This window comes from Nerophis lumbriciformis, linkage group LG06 (assembly GCF_033978685.3).
Source record: "Nerophis lumbriciformis linkage group LG06, RoL_Nlum_v2.1, whole genome shotgun sequence".
NCBI classification, from domain to species: Eukaryota; Metazoa; Chordata; class Actinopteri; order Syngnathiformes; family Syngnathidae; genus Nerophis; species Nerophis lumbriciformis.
The window spans coordinates 23,411,481-23,435,062 of record NC_084553.2 but is presented as its reverse complement, the minus strand read 5'-3'; the positions used below and the strand labels follow the sequence as shown (position 1 = coordinate 23,435,062).

The window sequence follows — 23,582 nt, the reverse complement described above, 5'->3', positions numbered from 1 at the left end:
CTGCAGAAAGACTTGCCATTATACACCTGGAATAACACATATGAATGGCATAGACAAATACACATATTTGGCTTTTAGGTCAATACAAGTGACAGAACTAATGACAATGCTTAATTAATGACATAAACAAAGTTGTCTAGTACCAATTGAGGCAGAAATGTATGCAAATGCTGAAGTGAAAGAATCAATTGCCAAAATTTTGTGAATGCAAACCAGACTACACTAAAGTGACTGTCAAGTATCTTTTTTGTATTATTTTTTTTAGAGTTTGTGTTTTATCCAAAGTGTTGTGTCATCTTTAATTCTATTATGTCTCAGAAAGATCTATTTTCCAAAGGCCGTAAAACAGGGTTATTCAACTACATTATGAAGTGGGCCGCAGTTTCAAGAGCCCAAGGGGTCAGGGGCCGGACATCGAAATTTGGATGTTTCATCAGAAAGTGTCTCCGCAGGTTATATTTCTTTGAGACTGCGGTTACTTAATTGCAAAGTAAATGAATTGGCTTTCCCACTGCATTGTCAATAAATTAATTGTTGTGCCCTCGCTACTCGTTTCCAGTGTGTGCAGCTAGTTTCCAGTATGAAGAAAAAGAAGCTCCAGCTTTTGCTGAGCATTGATGTTCTTTCTTTTCAATTATTGTTCTTCCTTAGTTTTATTTCTTAACACTTCTTCCTTCATTTAGGTCTGTAAGACTGAAAATATAAACATGAAATAAACATAACAAAAGTATAACGTCCATTGTGTATTTTACATAAATAATCTCCATTGTGTATTTTACATAAATAAAATAGAAGGTTTAGTGGTAATATATTCACACAATAATTTACAAATGTTTACACATGTAGAAATTACACAACATTCACACACCAACCATTGTATGTGACTTATCACTATTAGCGTTGTTGCCCTCTACTGGTCAAATTTATTAAAGAGGTTTGATTATTACTCAGACAAAAAACCTGCCTTTGGCTAAAACCTGACATCTTACATATATGTTTATTAATGTGTGCTGTACCTACTTTAAATAAAGAACTGAATCAAATTGTATTGAATAAAAAAAAAAAACATGACGAAGAATACAAAAGACGTCATGAAGTCAGCAATATCAATACAAAACAAACTAAATATATTTTTGCACAAATTCTATCTACTTCCAAATGTTTGACCAAGTTTCGTGATGAAGCTTACACACTGGGATTTGTACCATTGTTGCTGCTTGTCTGGATCAATGTGTCCGTCTCAAGCACTAGCTCTGGGTAGAACAATCAAACTTTGTTGTCTAGTCGTTGTTACAAGTCATATTTTTGCAATTTATTTAGATGTTTTTTTCCAGGGTTGAATGAGTAGTCCCCTTCTATTCACCCCACTGCTGCTTCATTGTGACACATGTGCATCGCAGTTTCCCCCTGCGGGGTGAAGAGAGTACTGCATACATGATCAACCCTTGATTTAACGGTTCCATCAAGATTATTTAGGTGAGGTTCTGCGGGCCAAATGAAAAGCTTTGCCGGGCCGGATGTGGCCCGCAGGCCGACAATTGAATAGATCTGCCTCCATGTTTAATTCACACTGTTTTATAATCTTTAAACTAATCGTTTTTTATCTACGTTGTAGCACTTTCAAATAGTTTTAAAAGGCAATGAATACATACAAATTATTTTATAATATTAAATAAAGATTTCATAAGAGACATATTATTGAAGTTGTGTTACAATTTCCTAAAACACCTAGAAAAGGTGCTGGATACATGTGATGTTTTTTTATGTTTTTTTTTTATTAAATGAAGTCCTGTCTTCCGAATGTGTGACCTTTAATTAGTAACATATTTGTTTTAGTATGTAAAAAGCACTGTCAATAAAGCAGGTCCACAAGATGTGCCTAATGCTGTGTTGCAATCCAATTTCATTATGCTAAAAAACTTGGTCATTAATCAGAATGAGATAGAGTCCTTAAAGTTTAATAAATCACGTTATCAATATTAGCATTTAGTCATCCAGATGAGAAGAAAAAGGAGAAAAAAACAAAAGGAACATTGAGTCTAATTAGAAAAAGAAAACAATCTGTAGGTTGTTTCATGGCAATTTATCTTAATTTCCATTTTACTAACTTATAAATATTACAATGTTGGATACCCATGTTAAACAATGCCAAAGCATCAAATTATAAGGTTTATACATTTGGGTGTGAGCTTTGACACAGTTTTGAATGCTTCTAAACGCAGTGTTTTAGAGTCTTTTTTGGTCACACATGGACGGACGTAACTATGTGAGTGTCCTATTAATGTACATGCTCTTTGTTTGCAGGGCCCTTGTTCTCTGCTCGTGGCTGCTGCCTGTGTCTTTCCTTCTGGTTCCATGCCCAACTACCTGCTCTGATTTCTACATGATAAAAATATTTCCGTGTTTATTTGTCCACTAAATTTTACAGGGAACTATTTTGTCAACATCGGCCAGTACGAAGTTGAATTAACTGCTAAACTGCTGCTGAAAGACAGCGACCTTACTTCTTGGTTTTCTGACATACAAGATAAAGTAGGATACATTATCATTCTCGCCTAATTGTGGAATGCAGTGAAATAAATGCTGGTAAAAGCAGTTTTTTATGCAGCTTTGTAAACATCTGAGAGTTGGCAGGTATACCTAATGTTGTGACTGGTGAATCTTCATACTGAAACTGCTTATGAAATGTATTTTTCAACAGTGTCTGAAAAAAAATGGTGTTGATGTTTGGCTTCAAGAACATTTTGCAGACACTCAAAAGTCAGTTTATGAATATGACTGCAGAGCAAAATGTATGCAAAAATTATACCAAAGCATATCCTATACATTGACTAGACCTGGGCAAATTACTGCCTGCAGAATTAAGTTAAGATTTCCAATCCAATTTGCTGTATGGGGTGCTGAATGTAAAAGTTTTCATCACATTTAAGTTTAAATTAAATGTTCACTCTTATGTCAACATTTATCCATGATAGACTTTGTAGTTGTGTCATCGAATTTGCGGTCTCATGTTTTGGACACTCGGGTGAAGAGAGGGGCGGAGCTTTCTACCGATCACCACCTGGTGGTGAGTTGGTTGCGATGGTGGGGGAGAATACCGGACAGAGTTTGCAGGCCCAAACGTTTTGGGAGGGTCTGCTGGGAACGTCTAGCAGAATCTCCTGTCAGAGAGAGTTTCAATTCCCACCTCAGAAAGAACTTTGAACATGTCACGAGGGAGATGCTGGACATTGAGTCCAAGTGGACATGTTCCGTACCTCTATTGTCGAAGCGGCCGATTGGAGCTGTGGCCGCAAGGTGGGAGGTGCCTGTCGAAGCGGTAATACTAAAACCCGCTGGTGGACACAAGCAGTGAGGGATGCCATCAAGCTGAAGAAAGAAGCCTATCGGGTCCTTTTGGCTTATAGGACTCCGGAGGCAGCGGTGCGCGGCTTCGGTGGTCGCGGAGGCAAAAACTCGGACATGGGAGGAGTTCGGGGAAGCCATGGAAAACGACTTCTGGACGGCTTCCCAGCGATTCTGGACCACCATATGCCGCATCAAGAAGGGGAAGGAGTGCAATGTCAACACGTGTATGGTGAAGATAGTGTGCTGCTGACCTCGACTGCGGATGTTGTGGATCGGTGGAGGGAATACTTTGAAGACCTCAATCCCACCTACATGTCTTCCTATGAAGAAGCAGTGCCTGGGGAATATGTGGGGGGCTCTCCTATATCTGGGGCTGAGGTTGCCGAGGTAGTTAAAAAGATCCTTGGTGGCAAGGCTGCGGGGGTGGATGATATCCGCCCGGAATTCCTTAGGGCTCTGGATGCTGTGGGGCTGTCTTGGTTAACTGCAACATTGCGTGGACATCGGAGGCGGTACGTCTGGATTGGCAGACCGGGGTGGTGGTTCCTCTCTTTTAGAAGGGGAACCGGATGGTGTGTTCCAACTATCGTGGGATCACACTCCTCACCCTTCCTGGTAAGGAAGGGTAAGTCGAATCCGTTTTCAGTGAGGGTTGGACTCCGCCAAGGCTGCCTTTTGACACCGTTTTTGTTCATAACTTTTATGGACAGAATTTCTAGACGCAGTCAGGGCGTTGAGGGTATCCGGGTGGATGGCTGAAGGATTAGGTCTCTACTTTTTGCAGATGATGTGGTCCTGATGGCTTCATCTGGCCGAGATCTTCAGCTCTCACTGGATCGGTTCGAAGCAGAGTGTGAAGCGACAGGGATGAGAATCAGCACCTCCAAGTCCGAGTCCATGGTTCTAGCTCGGAAAAGGGTGGAGTGCCATCTCCGAGTTGGGGAAGAGATCTTGTACCTCGGAGTCTTGTTCACGAGTGAGGGAAGAGTGGATCGCGAGATCGACAGGCAGATCAGTGCGGCGTCTTGAGTAATGCGGACACTGTATCGAACTGTAGTGGTAAAGAAGCAGCTGAGCTGGAAGGTAAAGCTCTCAATTTACCAGTCGATCTACGCTCCCATCCTCACCTATGGTTATGACCTTTGGTTTATAACCGAAAGGACAAGATCACGAGTACCACCATACAGTGTGTGCTTTTTGTCTCAAATAAAATGTAATAACATGTTTGTTAATTAAATGCAAAAATTCTCAACTTTATTCGTGCAATATATCTTTGGACAATTTGGACCAGTATTTTAGTTTAAAGCATCATAATAATTGTATCAATAAGTGCTTTAAGTACATTATGCCTGTGTAAGATACTTTTAAAAACTTTTATTTTGTTAGCGCAGTCAGACCGGATGTGGCACACCGCGCTCTTATTGTGAAGGTAGGAAGTGTGCTCTGCTGTTGTTCTCAGCTTGACAAGTAAATAGATGACTCACTTTAGACTGTTTAAAAAAAGAAAAAGAGAAATCCTCTCAATTGCCACCACTGTCCTGATTGTACATTGATGTTACATCGATGATGTCGTTCACAAAAACACAGCAAGATGGGATGTGTTGTGGGTTTATGAAATGTTCTTGCTAGCTTTAGCTTCGGATTTAGTCGCTGTTTCAAATGGCTACCTCGACATTGTTTAGTTTAGGACAGGACGATTGAGTGTTTTGGAGATGAATAAGTGGCCCTGGACACATTTGTTTCCAAAACAAATGTTAATTCTCTTTACAACTTCACTTACATGTATGTCAATTTCCCTAATATTCTGCATTTAATAGCGGATTCTGTTTTATTGGCCATTATATGGCTTTCTTTTTTGTTGCGTTTAGTAATTATGAATTAGGCATACTAGCACTGTGTCAAATAAAAAGTAGAAAGCATGGTGACATCCCAAACTTCGAATATACATGCTCTTTTTTTCACTAATTTGCTCCTCATCGGTTTCATCGTCACAAGCTCCGGAATTTGCATACACATTGCGCGGCCCATTAATCTTTTTTTTGTGGATTACTATATTTTCATAATCGTGAGAAGCCATTATTGAAGTCTAAATCAAAATTTTATTAATTGTCCAGCCCTAAATTGGAGCATAAAGCCTTGCTGTTTCATACGGAGGTCCAGTGGTTATCCTACGACAAGGTCTTGGGAGGAATTTAAAGTGTTTGTCAAATGAGAAAGCTTCTTGCAAGTGATGAGTGGTGTGCAAGGCTGGTATATATTCTTAATCACCTGAAAGAACTGAACACAAGAATGCAAGGCCAAAATAAAAATAGATAAAATAAATGGATTCTGTTCGAATGTGCAATTCTGTCAAGATGTGGAAAGTGGCAATCTTGAAATGTTCACACTCACCAAACAATGGCAAGATGTTAACACTGCTGTATTGTGTGAGATGATAATTAAACATTCAAAAACTCTCAAAGAGAAGACACACATTTATTTCTCTTCAGCCTCCACTGAAAGCATTAACTGGGTTAGGAACCCATGTAGCTTAGCATCAGTTGGTAAAAAGAACATACCGGTAGCTTTACAGGTGCAGGAGGAACTAACTGAACTGAGACAAAATGGTGGTTTAAAGCTAAGCTTTACTGATCTACTTTTGGACAGTTTTTAGTTGGCTACTGCCTAGTAGTTACACATTCTGACAAAGCTTTGTGTGTGTCTTTCTCAGATTCCTGCCAGGATATCAGCTCTGCGTTCATCCAAACAGGCCAAAGTTTCACAGTGAGTGAGTAGAAATATGAACGATTATAAAATACTTTTTCTTTGTGTTAATTTGATTTGTATTCCAAATACTATATATATATATATATATATATATATATATATATATATATATATATATATATATGCTACACAATTTCATATATAATATTTTCTGCTGGTCGTGTGCGTTTTTTTCAATGAAAAAAATGTGCCTTGGTTGAAAAAAAGTTGAAAAACTCTAGACAATGAGGAAGTGTGTTTAATGTAGATTAGAATCACAAAGGTCTGCTTTAAGGCTTTCCTACCTTTGACCCTGAGGTGGCCTCCATTGCTCCTGTAGTCACAGCCTTGGTGGACTCGGTGACCATACCTGGATGTCTGTGATTGAACATATAGGACTCGATCCTACTGTAGTAGAGAGAGAGAGGGGGTGTGGGGGCTCAATTAACAGATACACCATGCTCCTTTACACTTCCTCTTATAATCTGCATTGAAACAGCACCGGTACATTCTGGTAGGAATGATGCAATTACTTCATGGCATCAGCGCACATTGAGGACATGTTGGGAGTAGAAACACCCGTGTGACACATGTGGTATAGTACAAACCCTGTTTCCATATGAGTTGGGAAATTGTGTTAGATGTAAATATAAACGGAATACAATGATTTGCAAATCCTTTTCAACCCATATTCAGTTGAATATGCTACAAAGACAACATATTTGATGTCCAAACTGATAAACCTTTTTTTTTTTTTGCAAATAATCATTATTAACTTTAGAATTTGATGCCAGCAGCATGTGACAAAGAAGTTGGAAAAGGTGGCAATAAATACTGATAAAGTTGAGGAATGCTCATCAAACACTTATTTGGAACATCCCACAGGTGAACAGGCAAATTGGGAACAGGTGGGTGCCATGATTGGGTATAAAAGTAGATTCCATGAAATGCTCAGTCATTCACAAACAAGGATGGGGCAAAGGTCACCACTTTGTCAACAAATGCGTGAGCAAATTGTTGAACAGTTTAAGAAAAACCTTTCTCAACCAGCTATTGCAAGGAATTTAGGGATTTCACCATCTACGGTCCGTAATATCATCAAAGGGTTCAGAGAATCTGGAGAAATCACTGCACGTAAGAAGCTAAGCCGTGACCTTCGATCCTTCAGGCTCTACTGCATCAACAAGCGACATCAGTGTGTAAAGCATATCACCACATGGACTCAGGAACACTTCAGAAATCCACATTTCAAATTGTTTTTGGAAACTGTGGACGTCGTGTCCTCCGGACCAAAGAGGAAAAGTTGGGGGGCGTGGTTAAGATATATATATATAAGAAATACTTGACTTTCAGTGAATTCTAGCTATATATATATATATATATATATTTTATTACATATATATATATATATATATAAATAAAAGAAATACTTGAATTTCAGTGTTCATTTATTTACACATATACACACACATAACACTCATCTACTCATTGTTGAGTTAAGGGTTGAATTGTCCATCCTTGTTCTATTCTCTGTCACTATTTCAGAACACACACATTATACAAATATACATTATAAAATCAATAAGAAAACGGGAGCTCTTTTATTTGGGAGTCTAAATTAGGATCAGAAGTTCCTATATAAACATTGCGCACTCACGTCGCCTTTTTGTATTGATTACTGCAGCTGTGCACTGGATTCATTCACAAATACAAACTACATCTCACAAACACTTTAGAGTTAGGCTCCACCATCAGAATGTGTACTTAAACTTATAAAGATCACATGGATATTATTCAGTGAGTTGATTCACCAAAACTAACCTGTTATACAGGAGGAAAAAGCACACAGGACGTTTCAATTGTTCACAGACTGGTCGCGCTCATCAGAATGACAAGACACTTCCGGTCTGCAGGTGATAGCATTCAATTGGGAAGAAACGCCCTACTGCCCCCTACTGACCAATGTAAATACTAATAAATGTGTAATGGCAGCTCCAAAAATGAATTCAAACCATAAAATAAAATAAATAAATCAACACAAAAATGTGAACACAATATGGGTGGGTCACATATGCATGTACAGTAGATGGCAGTATTGTCCTGTTTAAAAGTGTCACAACATTGCTGTTTACGGCAGACGAACTGCTTTACTGTAGACGAAAACTTGACTGCTGTTGTTGTGTGTTGTTACCGCGCTGGGAGGACGTTAATGAAACTGCCTAACAATAAACCCACATAAGAAACCAAGAACTCGCCCTCGATCATTAGCTGTTTATATTGTGGGAAAGCGGACGTGTGAACAGGCTGTCAACACGTCACTCAGGTCCGCATGGAGCTGGAGGGGGCGTGGCCTCCAGCTCCGTCTGAATTTCGGGAGATTTTCGGGAGAAAATTTGTCCCGGGAGGTTTTCGGGAGAGGCGCTGAATTTCGGGAGTCTCCCGGAAAATCCGGGAGGGTTGGCAAGTATGGCTGTACATCAAGCAAGAATGAGAAATCATTCCACCTGAGAAGCTTAAAAAAATGTGTCTCCTCAGTTCCCAAATGTTTACTGAGTGTTGTTAAAAGGAAAGGCCATGTAACACAGTAGTGAACATGCCCTTTCCCAACTACTTTGGCACGTTGCAGCCATGAAATTCTAAGTTAATTATTATTTGCAAAAAATAAAAGAAAGTTTATGAGTTTGAACATCAAATATCTTGTCTTTGTAGTGCATTCAATTGAATATGGGTTGAAAAAGATTTGCAAATCATTGTATTCCGTTTATATTTACATCTAACACAATTTCCCAACTCATATGGAAACAGGGTTTGTACATCGCCTTGATGACGTCAGAGGATGTTGGAAATGAGTACACTATGTGATGTTTACTAATTAACAAATAGCATTGTCTGTTGAGTGCCGACAGGCTATATATCACACATTATTACAATTCAGAATGTTTCCTAGAGACGGAGGTTCCTAAATGAGCCCTCACACATAACCCTTAAAAATACAGGATTGATTTGTAGTGGTGGTGGTATGACATTGTTGCATCAGCCTTATTGGTCATTTACAGTTATGCTTCTATTATATAGCACACTGGTTATGCAAATATAAATCTAAGGTGACGTGAGGACAATGATGCCATCTAAAATGTACACAATACCTTAAGTAAACTCATGAAGTCAGAATCATAATGTGAATGACATACAACAGTGTTCTACATTATTTAGAGGATTATAGGGACTTCCTGTTCAAACTTGCACTTTGAAATTGAATACCGCTAAGAAGTGGATTTAGCTGTCATACCACAGCAATTGTCCTGCAAGCACCAACTGTTTTTGCCTCAGAAATCTGTCTGAAAATAAGAAAAATAAAATATTACTAAGAAATATTAGGGCAAAAATAAAAATAAACCGTGAGACTACTTTGAAAATAGAACCATTAAAATATAAAACAATTATAAATGTAGGGGGGAACATCATATTTTGTAATAAAAAAAAAAGTATATTGGTATTATATATGCATATAGTTATACAGAGAATAAAATACTAATGAGCATCACAAATAATTTTACTACTACTAATAATGTGTTTTTATTACATATACAGTTTGTTGTTTGTTGTAACACAACAATATTGCAAATGTATCAATACACTGACATTCAATATTAATATTGCTGGTGTCTAAAGAAATTTTCACCTGGAAAAAAGTTACCAAATAAAATTACTTTTTATAAACTATGCATTTCACCAACTATCTCCCTTTACCTTTAGTTAAAGTTAAAGTACCAATGATTGTCACACACACACTAGGTGTGGCGAAATTATTCTCTGCATTTGATCCAAAATATCACTGTATGATACTGTCACAATATTAAAAGGGTCCTATTATGCAAAACCGACTTTTCCTACTTGTTCGTACCTATTTGTGTATTTGGGATCCCCATAAATCCGGAAAATTTGAAAATAAACCATGGAAGCATGGCTGAGATATTTATAAAAGAATCTTGCCTTCTTCCAAATTTGCTAAGATCGTGTCGTTTGGAATTAGAGACATTAGTGGCGTATTTTGCCTTACTTAGGTCAGCAGATATCTCCATATACTGTATATATATAGTAGAGGTTTACTCGAAAAATTTTGCGCGACTCCAAGCCTGGAGGAGGGTTTTGGCATATAAATAAGTTCGCCCACAAAATACCGCATTCTCAAGAAACAATCAGAAGTAGTTTGAAAATGGTCTATAAAACATAATCTATGCAACATTTTAACCAAAGCACCAGGAACCCCCTTGAAAACGAGATGCTGTATCTCAAGGGGCTATCCTAAATTAAGTGAATTGAATACCACTATTATATATTTTGTAGATCACAAGGAAATACATGCTTGTCTACTGATTCATCGGACCCACAAGAGACTCCAAATACGGCCAACTCAATATCACCAGGAAAAAACAACACTAACGGGTGTACAATAAGTTCTCGGTTGATACTGTCACATTATTATATTATCATTATAATTTTTAAACCGTATTATCGCCATATTTACAAGACCAAGTACTTCTGAACAACATCTCACAGTCCTAACTCTACCCAACAACATTACTATTTATATTATCCAATTACAGACACTAAATAAAACTGTAATGTAGTGTAAATAGATTAGGGATTTAACGATAACGGTATAATGATAAACCACGGTAAAACTTCCTATGGTTAGAATTACCGTTTTCAATTAAAATTATCATAAAACCGCACTTTGATAAACTCACAGACCGGTGACACTTACCCAAATCTAAACTTGGATAAACACATTGCTGTCTGAGCAACTACGTTATTCAATTGTGCACATTGAACCTACAGACTGTGCATTTTCTGTACAGAGGGATCATTCTATACTCAGAAATATACGACACAACAGGAAGTAAACTTAAGTTAAGTGGACAACAACCATCATTAAAAAAACACTCTAAAACCATTACAAATTAAAATACAGGAAGATAAACATATCTAAACACTACTCTACTTAAGATGCCAGAACAATATATCATGTTTCATCTGCCAATAAAGTATATAGTGTGTCAGTTTATTTTATTACTTAAAAAATTTAAACTTTTCCAACAAAGTTCAGTGTCAATATAAGTAGTACATTCAATAATATTGTGACGGTAACGATTACCTAGTTATGACATTCTCATATTATTACATCTCTAAAATACTGGCCAAAAAATCTAGATGTGCGCAAAGTGGCGCAGTGGCCAATTTTATTCTTTCCCTTGAGTGGTTGCTATAGACAGGTTTGACTGCGCTTCAAATATTGCGGCTTCACAATAATACTTTATTTTTTCTGAAGCATACGCTACAATTTCTTCGGACCTAAATGAAGCATTTTCTAGCATAAAAATGTATAAATAAACTAAAAATATCAATACTACAGTAGTATTGGCCACGAGAGGTAACCAAACCAATCAAGAATCCCTGTTCAGCATTGTGGCAACTGATTGGCTAAGCCCCAGTCAACATTACTACATTGGATTAAAAGAGTGTAAAGTTGACTGAAGGGTGTTATTTCATGTCTAGAGGGCTTTCATATTTTTGTAAAACTTATTTAGAAGGTTGTAAACAGTTTGTTTATTATCTAGCTATAAAATTGATTTATAATGAATGATTACTACTTTGGGGAAATTCATTTATCACGGGCATGTCCGGAACCAATTAACAGAGATTTGCTTACCCTTATATATTGTGAGTTTGCAATGGTGCTGCAAAGTACTTCATCATACTGAGGTTACCTCATTTATAAACGTACCTTGGTCAAATTATTTCAAAGTTTGCGAGTACATAGATATGATCAAAATAGTATGCAAATAATGCATACTTTGTGAGAGCCAACAACGATTACTTTGGGAAAAATGATGATCAAGAATATTATATTTTTGATCCTGAATATAAGAGGGAGTAGCTGGACAAAGTGGCTGGGGAGAGGGAAGTCTGGGCTTCCCTGCTTAGGCTGCTGCCCCCGCGACCCGACCTCGGATAAGGGGAAGAAGATGGATGGATGGATAGCTATTTTTAGAAGCTCTGCTAAACACTAAGCATCATGCAGCAGTATTGCTAAGTGCTAAACAAGAAATACAAACTACAAAGTTAGTAAAACAATAACTTTGTGTACGATGTCTGCTCTTACTTCAATGATGACTGATAGGATGTCCATATCTTCCCACTTAGATGAAGGATTAATAATGATGCACACGAAGGGTTAACAAGGAAAAGTCTCCCTGCAGACACTGTCTTCGGTTGTGTGTGTTTGTTCCATCTCCGGATATGAATTAAATGCCACAGATGAACAACTTCTAGATTTATGGCTAAATCCTCCTAAAATCCAGATTAGAGGCATGATTTATAATCTAGAATAACTTTGACGAGCTGAGAGGCGATGATGCGGGAGCAGCAGGACATCAGGGCCAGCTTGCAGTAAAGCAGCAGAGAGCTACTGAGCTGTGTGCTATCAATCCGCCGCAAAAAAAATGTTTGCCTGTGTTAGTGCTTATAATAGCAACATCGCTACTATTTGGTTAATATTCAGGTCACGATATGTGTATAGAGTATTGTTGGCGGGTTTTGGATGGTTATATGAAGGGTTTTGTGGGCGAAATAGAGAGCCTCCATTGACTACATTGTTAGCAGAGTTTTTATATATTTATTTACGTCTTTTCTTTTTAAGGAAACTAAAATGTGCAAACTTTTACAATTGTGCCATCAGCAGTGTCCTAACCTACGGGTTTTTAGTGTGGTTTGCGAGCTGCACTAAAGCGAACCAACAGGCCCTCCAGCGTGTGGTTAAAACAGCGGGGAAAATTACAGGGAAAATACTCCCAAAGATGAGTGCCATGTACACTGCTCGCTGTCTAACGCGAGTACGCAACATCTTGAAGGAAAGGCACCACCCAGCACATGGCCTCTTCAACCTGCTACACTCTGGAAGAAGTTATAGATCTATTCGCGCCAGGACCACCAGAATGTCTCACAGTTTGTATCCCCTGTCTGTAAGACTGCTAAATGAACAGCCTGCCTATTTACTTCCCCTGTCCATCTTAATACCTCACTTTTTACTACCTCAATAATTTTTCCAACAACATACCACTTTTCAGACATCTGACTGTTCGCAACCCCTGCCCCCCATCTCCCTCTTCTTTACAATGTTACCGAAAACTACTGTCAACCTGCACATCAATGCACTTTCTATGGCGCTAGACTAAGCTCCAACAAAATCTCGTTGACATGTATAACTTGTGTTTTTATGACAACGACAATAAAGTAATCGAATAATCAGTTGATTAATTGATTATGTCTTAGAATGTTATAAAAAAAGAAAAACATATTTGTTCATGTTGTATATAAGGATTTTATAACATTTGCGTATTTCCAGTATGACTGATCTCCTGATATGGTCAAAGTGCAGAAGCGTTACTCCGGTGACGTCAATCTACGGAAATTACTGAAGACGATCGGAGCGGAAAATTCAAAATGGCTGACTAAATTTGTGGCGTTTGGCCCTGTTTAGACGGTATTTTCACATACTTTGCGGATTGTAAACACAATTGGGTATGGGTTATCGATACAATGAAACACAATTAAGCATATGAAATCAACCTGTTTTTCCACTCTACTGGTACTTAAAGTAAAAATGCCCCATTCCCCCATTAAGGTCAGGTGATAAGCATTGTGTGATGTATTTAACAACATAAAAGTAAACTGACATGAAATTGTTATTTTTACAAATCTGAGTAAGCTCACAAAAGAAAACATCAATTTCTGTGATAGTTCTGCCACTGACCCCTCTCCCTTTCTCAGTGAGGGGACAAGTATCACTCACTTTTAGCTCTTCCTGCAGTTGGAGATATGTGAGCCAAGGAGTGGAGAAAGCCGATAACACAGTAAAATGTGTTGTTTTTATTGTTTTATTTGTGCTTTGCTGCACGGCATCTTTTACGGGATGCTTCCTGTCATAGGAAGGGGACTGTTTTATGTAACACTCCAAGTAGTTACCACTACTGTCATTAGAATGGATTCCCTGGAGATTTGTTGTAGTGTGTGCACTGAAGAGGGGCAATATTTTACATTGGTTGGTGTTCCAGGGCATGTGTATCTACTGCAATAAAGGGGACTGGGTCATATAAAACGTCAATCTTTTAAGGCCATTTGTTTACCTGACAAGCTTGTTATCTATGTGGTAATCCAGAAGGAAGTCTTTAAGGCACGGCTATTCAACAAGCGGCCCGGAGGCAAAATCTAGCCCAGGAATGACACCATACCAACCGGCGAGTGTGTTTCAAAACTTAAAATAGAAAAAATGGAAAATATACTCGAAAGCAAATTCCTAAAAACACTAGAGTGTTATATAGTGGGTATATAGTGTTATATAGAAGAACTTGGACCACTGTAAACACGATGGCAGAGCCTTGCATTGACATTTAAACTTGTGATTTACATAACTGAGGCGTTCCTCAAGGCACCCTTTTAAGTCCTCTCCTTTTTGGCAGTTACATTTTTTTTGTAATGTGATTTATGTAACTAAGGTGTAGCTGTAGCTTTTTTACTTCAGGCACAGTCAGTAGTCATTAGTTCAACTTCTTTAGTTATTAGGGGTGTAATTATTCATCTACTACATCGGTCTATCAATTTATATTCCTACGATTCAACTACATGGATCTGTGCTCAGCAAGTTAGCCTTCCAGAAGATACATATTGATCTAAAATCGTTTTAAAGGCAATCAATCAGTTTTATCGACACTATAACAAAAGAAAGCATTGGATTTAAGAATTGCAGACTTTACTGGGAAACAATTGTTGCACAGCAGCTGAGAAGATGTGACTTTAAGGTTTTACTACTTACGTATAAAATACTAGACGATCTAGCTCCATCATATCTTGCTGATTGTATTGTACCATATGTCCCAACCAGAAAAAAAAGTCTGCAGGCTTTAGAGCGCTTTCTATTCGGGCTTCAGTACTCAGGAATGCCCTACCGGTCAGTTAGAGATGCTATCTCATTAGAAGCATTTAAGTCCCATCTTAAAACTCATTTGTATACCCTAGCCTTTAAATAGACCCCTTTTTAGACCAGTTGATCTGCTGGCTCTATGTTCTACTCTGCCCCCCTCTCCTGTGTGGAGAGGTTGTCAGGTGACCACGGATCAGCTTCCATGGAGGACGTGCTAGCTGTTCAAAATCGGGACCCAGGGTGGACCACTCCTCTTTGCATCAGTTAGTGACGTCTCTGTGCCCCGACGTGTCTACATGCAAGAGAATCCCCTGCTGGCCCCACTACGGACTCGACTCTCACATTTTAACTGTATCTACTCGGCATCCATTGCACCGGTCACCCAAGGGGCGATCCCCACATCTGCAGTCCCTTCCAAGGTTTATCGTTGTTCTCATTTGGTTGAGTATTTTCTTGCCCCGATGTGGGATCTGTCTCTTTGAGACATTTGTGATTGAGGGCTATATAAGTAAACTTTGATGGATTGATTAATTGATTGATACTCAAGTCTGTCTGCCCATCTGTGGCGTCATTGCCATCAGTCATCAAAACATAGAATGGCGGATACCTATGGTGGCCAAGAAAAGTCTCAACAAATGCAAACGGCACAAAGCCACAACACAACAAATTTCAGCTACAGCACGTTTGCAAAAGCCATAACAAATACAAACACCACAACACAACAAAAAAAAATGTCATAACACAACTTTAATTCACAAAGGCTGTGACGGACACAACGGAAGTGAGAGCGACACAAATTTCATCGACATATTTAGTGGTTGAGGCGGAGGGTTGAAAACGTTGCAATGAACCGACTATGTAAGTTTTATCAAAAAGCAAAAAAAGTTACTCATTACTAAAAAAGTGGTTACAATTTACTTACTTTTATGAAGTGAATTATATAACGCTTTTCTCTAGTGACTCAAAGCACTTTTACATAGTGAAACCCAATATCTAAGTTACATTTAAACCAGTGTGGGTGGCACTGGGAGCAGGTGGGTAAAGTGTCTTGCCCAAGGACACAACGGCAGTGACTAGGATGGCGGAAGCGGGGATTGAACCTGGAACCCTCAAGTTGCTGGCACGTCTACTCTACCAACCGAGCTATACCGCCCCAAACTTGTTGAAACATTTCAAACTTTTTTCATTACACTGTTTTCAACTTTCCACCTCAGCCATTGTGGTCCATCCCCAAACTTGTCCGCTGTCACTTCCATTGCATCTTGATATTGTTGTTTTGGCTTATAGTCGTGTTGTGGCTTTATGTTGTTGTGTTTTGTCGTTTGTATTTGTTGTGGCTTTTGCAATTGTGCTACAGCCAAAAGTTATTGTGTTGTGGCGTTTGCATTTGTTGTGACTTTTCTCGGCCACCTTAGGTAATTATCAAAATGAGAGTAGTAGCAGGTCAAACTCATTTAACTCATTTAACCTGAACATATTTGGTTGCACTTAATTTCTCAGGTATTGTTAATTTAACCTGAAGAGATGTTGGTTGCACTTTATTTTTGATAATATTGTGTTACTTTTATATTGAAAAACAACAGAAAAAGTAGTAGGTAAATCTACTATTAAAATGTTGGTTACTGTACTTCTTTTGAAAATGTCTTGAATATTGAAAATGAGAGCGGAAAGTGTTTCCTCTTCTTAATTTAACCTAAACTGTTGGTTGCACTTTATTCAAATAAAATATGAATGCATTCATCATTAATTGTTGTTTACTTGCTTGTTTGTATCCATAATTCATTTATACCTAATTCAGTTACAAACAATAACAGAAATATAGGAAACTTCACCTGCAGTATCCAGTATTTACTTCACAGTCACGCTGGTTGAACTTTTGGCTACAAAGTTACTGAATCGATTTCAACTCCCTGAATCAATTCGGATCGTATCATTCTAAATCAACTAACGGCGTGGCGCAGTGGAAGAGTGGCCGTGCGCAACCCGAGGGTCCCTGGTTCAATCCCCACCTAGTACCAACCTCGTCATGTCCGTTGTGTCCTGAGCAAGACACTTCACCCTTGCTCCTGATGGGTGCTGGTTAGCGCCTTGCATGGCAGCTCCCTCCATCAGTGTGTGAATGTGTGTGTGAATGGGTAAATGTGGAAGTAGTGTCAAAGCGCTTTGAGTACCTTGAAGGTAGAAAAGCGCTATACAAGTACAACCCATTTATCATTTATTTATTATCATTTAATATCGTCCCAGAATCGTATCGCAACCTCATATTATGATTTGAATCGAATCGTTAAAACAAATCGTTACACCCCTATTATTTATACAAGTAGTAAACAAGGTCCTCTCTTTTTCATCATTTGTGCATTTCAACTAGTGGCCGACGAGTTCAGTTCCAAAAACTTGTGAAGCTCACATTTTTACAGCAGATTCTTAAAAAACACTACAGTGCTGTCTTTAGCTGATCTTTGACTGCATTTTTTGCAGAAGGTCCTTAAAAACAGCAGAACACTCCTATAACTTTTGACAAAATAGACCGAAATCAAATGTTTACTGTAGTGGACGCTGGTTGGTTGGTTGGTTGGTGTCAGTTCTCCAGAATATACAAAGTACGAGTAATAGTGAAGAAACAAGTCCAGTATCCTTGTCCGTAGGTTTTTGGAAATGTGGTCGTCAAAACAATTTAGTGTTATATGCTTGTTTTAAAGCAAAGTATAGACCCAAAAGCAGCCTTGAACTGTTTTGAGTCTCCTAAAGAAAACTGTCTTCCACGACAGGGGGCCATTTAATCACTCAAGAAACCTGCTTCCTCCTCAAGATTAAGAATTGCTGGGTCACATCCAGCATTACGATTAAAGAGTCTTTATTCAATGTAACTCAGCAATAAGCCTTCAACGTTATCCTTTAGAGAGACCCTGGCTGCTCTTCTGATTCTTCTTTTAAAATCAGATAGAAAAAGTCAAACTTTTCTTACTTGTTAAGACCACAGTTCGTTGAGGACACACTTTTAAAGACTTCATACACAATTGTTCAGTAGAATATTTCTAAGGGCAGAGATGACTGATGTTGTACAAGAGGACCAGCTGTTCAACGAACTATGTGCTATAGTTCATCTCAAATGCATCCAAGCATGCCTTTATGGACCTTGCTTTGTGCACCTGCAATAGGAAAGTGCATCCCCAAACTATTCCCACAAAACTGGAAGCAATGTTAGTCCGAAATGTTTTTGTTGGTAAGACTCTGGGGAAATTAAGAGGTGTAGTCCAACTCCTAATTGATCAATTGATTAATTGGGGGGCATGTCCAATTACTGTTGTGCACATAGCGTGTGACGTCTAATGTAAGGAATTCAATCAGTCCTCACTGTTCATCTCTTTCTGTGTCATTTATTCCGTGACAGCATTCAAACAAAATATCTATAAGGAAAATGATGTTGTTCAAATTGTATTGTATGTTAGGAATAATACACACACAAGCTAGTTCATGCAAACTAATAAATTAAATTACATCCGCTAGGAGGTATATGTAATCACCAGGGTTGGTTTGATTGACTATCTGTTAATTGGTTAGCTAGCAACTAGTACTGTCAAAAAATTTACATTTTTTAATCAGCCTAATCACACTTTCACATTTTTGATTAATCACAATTAATTACTTCCGTGCATAATTCAATTTACCTTTAAAAAAAAGACCACAATAATTTGACACAAATGAAATTTTGTTGTCAGAATGTCATGAGTCACTTCACTTATCTTTGCACTGATGTATGCATTGACCTGATCACTGAGCATATAACATCCTACATACAGGTAACCAGCTGCTGTTAAATTAAGTAACATGTTCGGTCAAACTAAATTGTGCGATTGATCTGAGTTCATACACAATTAAAGCAATAATATTTTGTAAAAGCATTTATTTGACAGCCCTATTAGCAACACAAAGTTAGAGGAAGATTTTTATGAAAATTTCAGGAAATGTCAGAAATGGGATAAAGATTAGGTGATTACATTTTGGGTGTGAATTTCTACTATGTTTACACTACGAAGCTGAACTTCTCTCTTTTTGTGTATGCTAGCAGCCCCACCTCCACCTACAGAGACAAAAGAGTGGATAACAGACAAAAGGGGCTGACTCGTTTATTTAATTTCGCTACAGAGCAGACGTGCCCTGCTGCTGAGACCGATGCAAAGAGTGAACCCTTTTGCAGTCTGTTTGAATGCGGCAGATGGACAAAACAAACATGCACAGACCTGACAATTTAATTTACGTTAGTTAGCAATATAACTCAAAAGGTTACGGGCAGATTTGTGTTAAACGTTCAGGAAATGTCATCTATGGTTTAAGGAACAAGTGACTACATTTTGGGAGTGATCCAGATTACAGTCTGTTTTCAGGACTTTTTAAAATGATTCTTTACTATTGTGAGATAGACCCTCCCTGGCAGAGGTCTGGGCTCTCAGAGTGCTTTTCTAGTTAAAAAAGTAAACACTGTGTTTGTAGTTAGTAATGTAGAACTACATTATACTAATATTTTGTAATATGCATGTCTGCTCAGTAAAGTGGATAATCTATAAAACTATAGTCCTACCAAGCTGAACACTGAGGCAGCACTACCATTTGGAAATATAATCAAAATTATGGACCTGGATGTATGGATACACATTTAAAGTTGCAGAAGTAAACTGTGTTTGACTAGTTATGGATCACATTAGGTGAGTCTACGTCTTCCGTTGATCTTGCAGGAATTCATAATACCTAATAAGACTTCATTTCAGTGGCATATTTATCCATGTTTTGTTTTTTGTAATTGTACCACAGGATGTGATACCTGTGATGTTTGTGTGAAAAGGTGTGATGATGACCGTAGAGACAAAAATGGGAACGTATTTGGAACATGTATGACCGTCAACATTTTTAAAGCCTCCGCGTTTCATAATGATGTTAGTTTGACCCTGGAACGGATTGATTACATTTTCATTATTTCCTATTGTAATAATGTATTCCAAACTAATAGAAGGTTGAGCATTGTGCCAAAACAAATTGTGGCCCACCACAAAACAAAGGTAAATATGTAACCCTTTTTACATTTCCTAAAATGTTTTGTTTTCCTTTAAGCTATAGTAACTTCAGTAGCTTGTGGCATAAGACAAAAGGCTTAAGAGAGGTTTGTCAAACAGCTAAGACAAACTGATGCTGGTGTGTAAAGTGTAGTTTAGCTTTCCCTGTCTACTGACATATAGCTTATATTTATGCACAGGGGCATTTAACTGATACTTTTATAAGACAATGTTATGACAGGGAGGACAGGAGCTGACTTTTATATCCCTCAATGGTGTAAAAATCAGAGGCAAATAAATCGCCGTCGTCGGGTCTGTGCTTCTTCAAGCAAAGAGCATTAAATAACTATATACAAACATCATAATTCACATGCTGGTTTAAGTATGAGCACACACCTGCTGGCTTTAATTGTGCTCTAAAGCTGCCACGCAGCTTTGATGGCTTTGTAAAGCTTGACACGTTGACAATATCGTAAAACAAAAGCAGCTGCCACACAACACGATGAGGCTCAGTATGGAGGCAGAGGGCGAAAAAAGGTAAAAATATTTATTCATAAGAAACGGCTGCGCAGGACTGAACCATGAAACAATAACATAGAAATACATTATAGGCATTCAAGTGTTTTCAAGTGAGCAAAAAAACACTTTACACACATTCATCTAAAATTTCATTACCTTTGTGACTTCACTGTCATTGAAAGAAATAGCCTTAAAGGAAAATATATGGGAATAAAAGTAGACTCAGGAGCTTCACAGAGACATGAACACAGTAGAAGATGTACGGTATGTGAGTTCTACTTGTGCCATTAGCAGATACTATATGAAATGTCGGTTTTTCCTCTGCTTCAACTTTGCAACTAAGTTAATGTTAAACTCGCATCCAATGACCTTAACCTATCCTTAAACCTTCAAACATCTAAGGCAGCGTGGTCAAAATGCAGCCTGGGGACCACTTTTTGCACACAGTGTGTCTTTTTATTGGCCCTTGACATTAACTAAATATACAATTATGGCGACTTGTCCAGGGCAGCTGAGATAGGCTCCAGCACCCCCGCGACCCCAAAAAAGGGACAAGCGGTAGAAAATGGATGGATGGATGGATTCTGTGTGGAGTTTGCATGTCCTCCCCGTGACTGCGTGGGGGCCAGGGTGTACCCCGCCTTCCGCCCGATTGTAGCTGAAATAGGCTCCAGGGCTCCCCCGCGACTCCAAAGGGAATAAGCGGTAGAAAATGGATGGATGGATGGATTCATTAGTACTAGGGGTGTAACGGTACGTGTATTGGTATTGAACCGTTTCGGTACGGGGGTTTCGGTTCGGTTCGGAGGTGTACCGAACGAGTTTCCACACGAACATATTAAGTAGCCGCCTCCGCTTCCTTCTGCCTCTGTCAGTACTCTACACAGCACCCAGCATTGTCCCACCCACACAACCATCTGATTGGTTACAAACAGAGCGGTAACAGCCAATCAGCAGTGCGTATTCAGAGCGGTAACAGTCAATCAGCAGTGCGTATTCAGAGCGCATGTAGTCAGTGCTTAGCGTTTAGCAGGTAAGCATCAGGTAGCGGACTCTCCCCAAATTACAATAAACACCTCCCAGTCAACTACTAGTAACATCACTATGAGCCCGTTGACCTTCTAGAAATATAAAAGGCAGCTCAGCTCGTTCGCAGTTCTGGCTTGAGGTGAAGGTTAATTCGCTTTTAGTGCAACGTTAGCTCATTTTGCGGTGTGTGTGTGTGTGTGTGTGTGTGTGTGTGTGTGTGTGTGTGTGTGTGTGTGTGTGTGTGTGTGTGTGTGTGTGTGTGTGTGTTACGGACAGCAAAGCCCTGTCTGACTGTTAATTCACTTTACCTTTTTTTGTGTTGATTGAGCTGTGTTGAAGCAGCAAAAAAGGACATTATGTTAAATGAAGAGTTTCTGTCTCTGATTGTTGATATAATAATGTAACTGCATCATAAAGCCTACATGAACTCCATGGTGTTCAGGGATGAATAGTCTCTCCTATTGCTATTGTACCATTTTTTCAGCTATAGTTCCATTAATCATTAGTAATGCAGCAGCCTAGTTTTGAATGGCAGGGTCCCTGCTATCACATGTTGATAAAAATATTACATAATAAATCAACTACAGTCTTCCCAAATGCTGTAATAAATTAAGCATGATGAGTTGACTTGAAACTGTTTAATGTTGCACTTTTTATATGTAGAAGAAAAGTTTTGTCATTTTATTTAATCTGAGCAACAACTTGAGGCAGTTTAATGTTGATTAACGTGGGCAGAATTATTATAGTGTTCCCAATGTTAAAAGGATAACGCCATTGTTTACAAATTTGGTAAATAAATTAAAATTTACATTTTGTTGTTTTCTTACTCTGCGATGAGGTGGCGACTTTTCCAGGGTGTACCCCGCCTTCCGCCCGATTGTAGCTGAGATAGGCTCCAGCACCCCCCGTGACCCCAAAAGGGAATAAGCGGTAGAAAATGGATGGATGGATGGATGTTTTCTTACTGTACCGAAAATTAACCGAACCGTGACCTCTAAACCGAGGTACGTACCGAACCAAAATTTTTGTGTACCGTTACACCCCTAATTAGTAGTGAGATGTGTAATAAGATGTTACACTATTTTGCTTTGTCAGCAAAGCTAAGATGTGGATGATTTGTTTCAGAGAGTTAAGCAAACATAACCTCCTGAGAACCAGCATCCTCTGCAGTGGACATTTAAAAAAGACAAAAGAAATAAACCAAAAACAAATGTTCACTGCAGTGGACGCTGGGGCATATTGATATCCTGATTGATTTAGCATCTATATTGCACGAAATGTACTAAAGTGGCTTTATTTTTTATACGTGTCTTGAATCGTTAGGGCTTACAATGATTAATCCATTAAATCGATTAATTCAATTAGAAAAAAGTTTTGATTTACATTCTGTTGCTTGATTGTTTGAGTGTAACAAATAAAAATTGTTTAACCACAGAGCGTTAAGTGCCCGGAAACTGACAGTTTCCGCACAGAGAAATTTTGTTTTTTAATTTAAACTATTTTGCTTAAAATACACATTGAGGCTACGTATGTTTTTTCCAATCAATCGATTAATCGAACAACGTAATCGAAAGAATAATCAATTACTGAAATAATCAAGAGCTGCAGCCCTACCCTCGATGGAAACATTTTGAATACCCCTGATCTAAGGAAACAGTAAAATCCACTCACTTGTCCTCCAGCGTGTATTCTGTGTTTTCTGGTGAAATTTGCCCGGTAACAGGGTGTCGGAATGACGTACACCTCACGTTGTGACTGCAGGAAAAAAAATTAGGAAAATTAGTACAAAAGATGTTGATATATAAAATGCTTAAACAGCAGGTGTTGTTATAGAATCAAGCAATAGACTTACACACTGCAGAGTTCAAAAGAAAGAATGTACTGTAGCTTGGTCATGGTCATTTTTAACC

The 23,582-nt window shown here is 38.4% G+C and overlaps 1 protein-coding gene across 5 annotated transcripts in view; it reads right to left on the bottom strand.

The window, feature by feature from the left end:
• The window catches only part of plekha7b (pleckstrin homology domain containing, family A member 7b), a 215,587-nt gene that overhangs the window by 99,973 nt on the left and 92,032 nt on the right, over positions 1 to 23,582 (bottom strand). For 3 of the 5 annotated variants that reach the window (XM_061963930.1, XM_072913356.1, XM_061963931.1), the window contains exons 4-5: positions 23,344 to 23,427; positions 6,399 to 6,501 (exon numbers count right to left, since the gene is read on the bottom strand). In XM_061963930.1, coding sequence (XP_061819914.1) covers positions 6,399 to 6,501; positions 23,344 to 23,427 — 187 coding nt within the window. The remainder of the gene's footprint in view (positions 1 to 6,398; positions 6,502 to 23,343; positions 23,428 to 23,582) is intronic. The other 2 variants (XM_072913355.1, XM_061963932.1) reach the window with 1 other exon arrangement.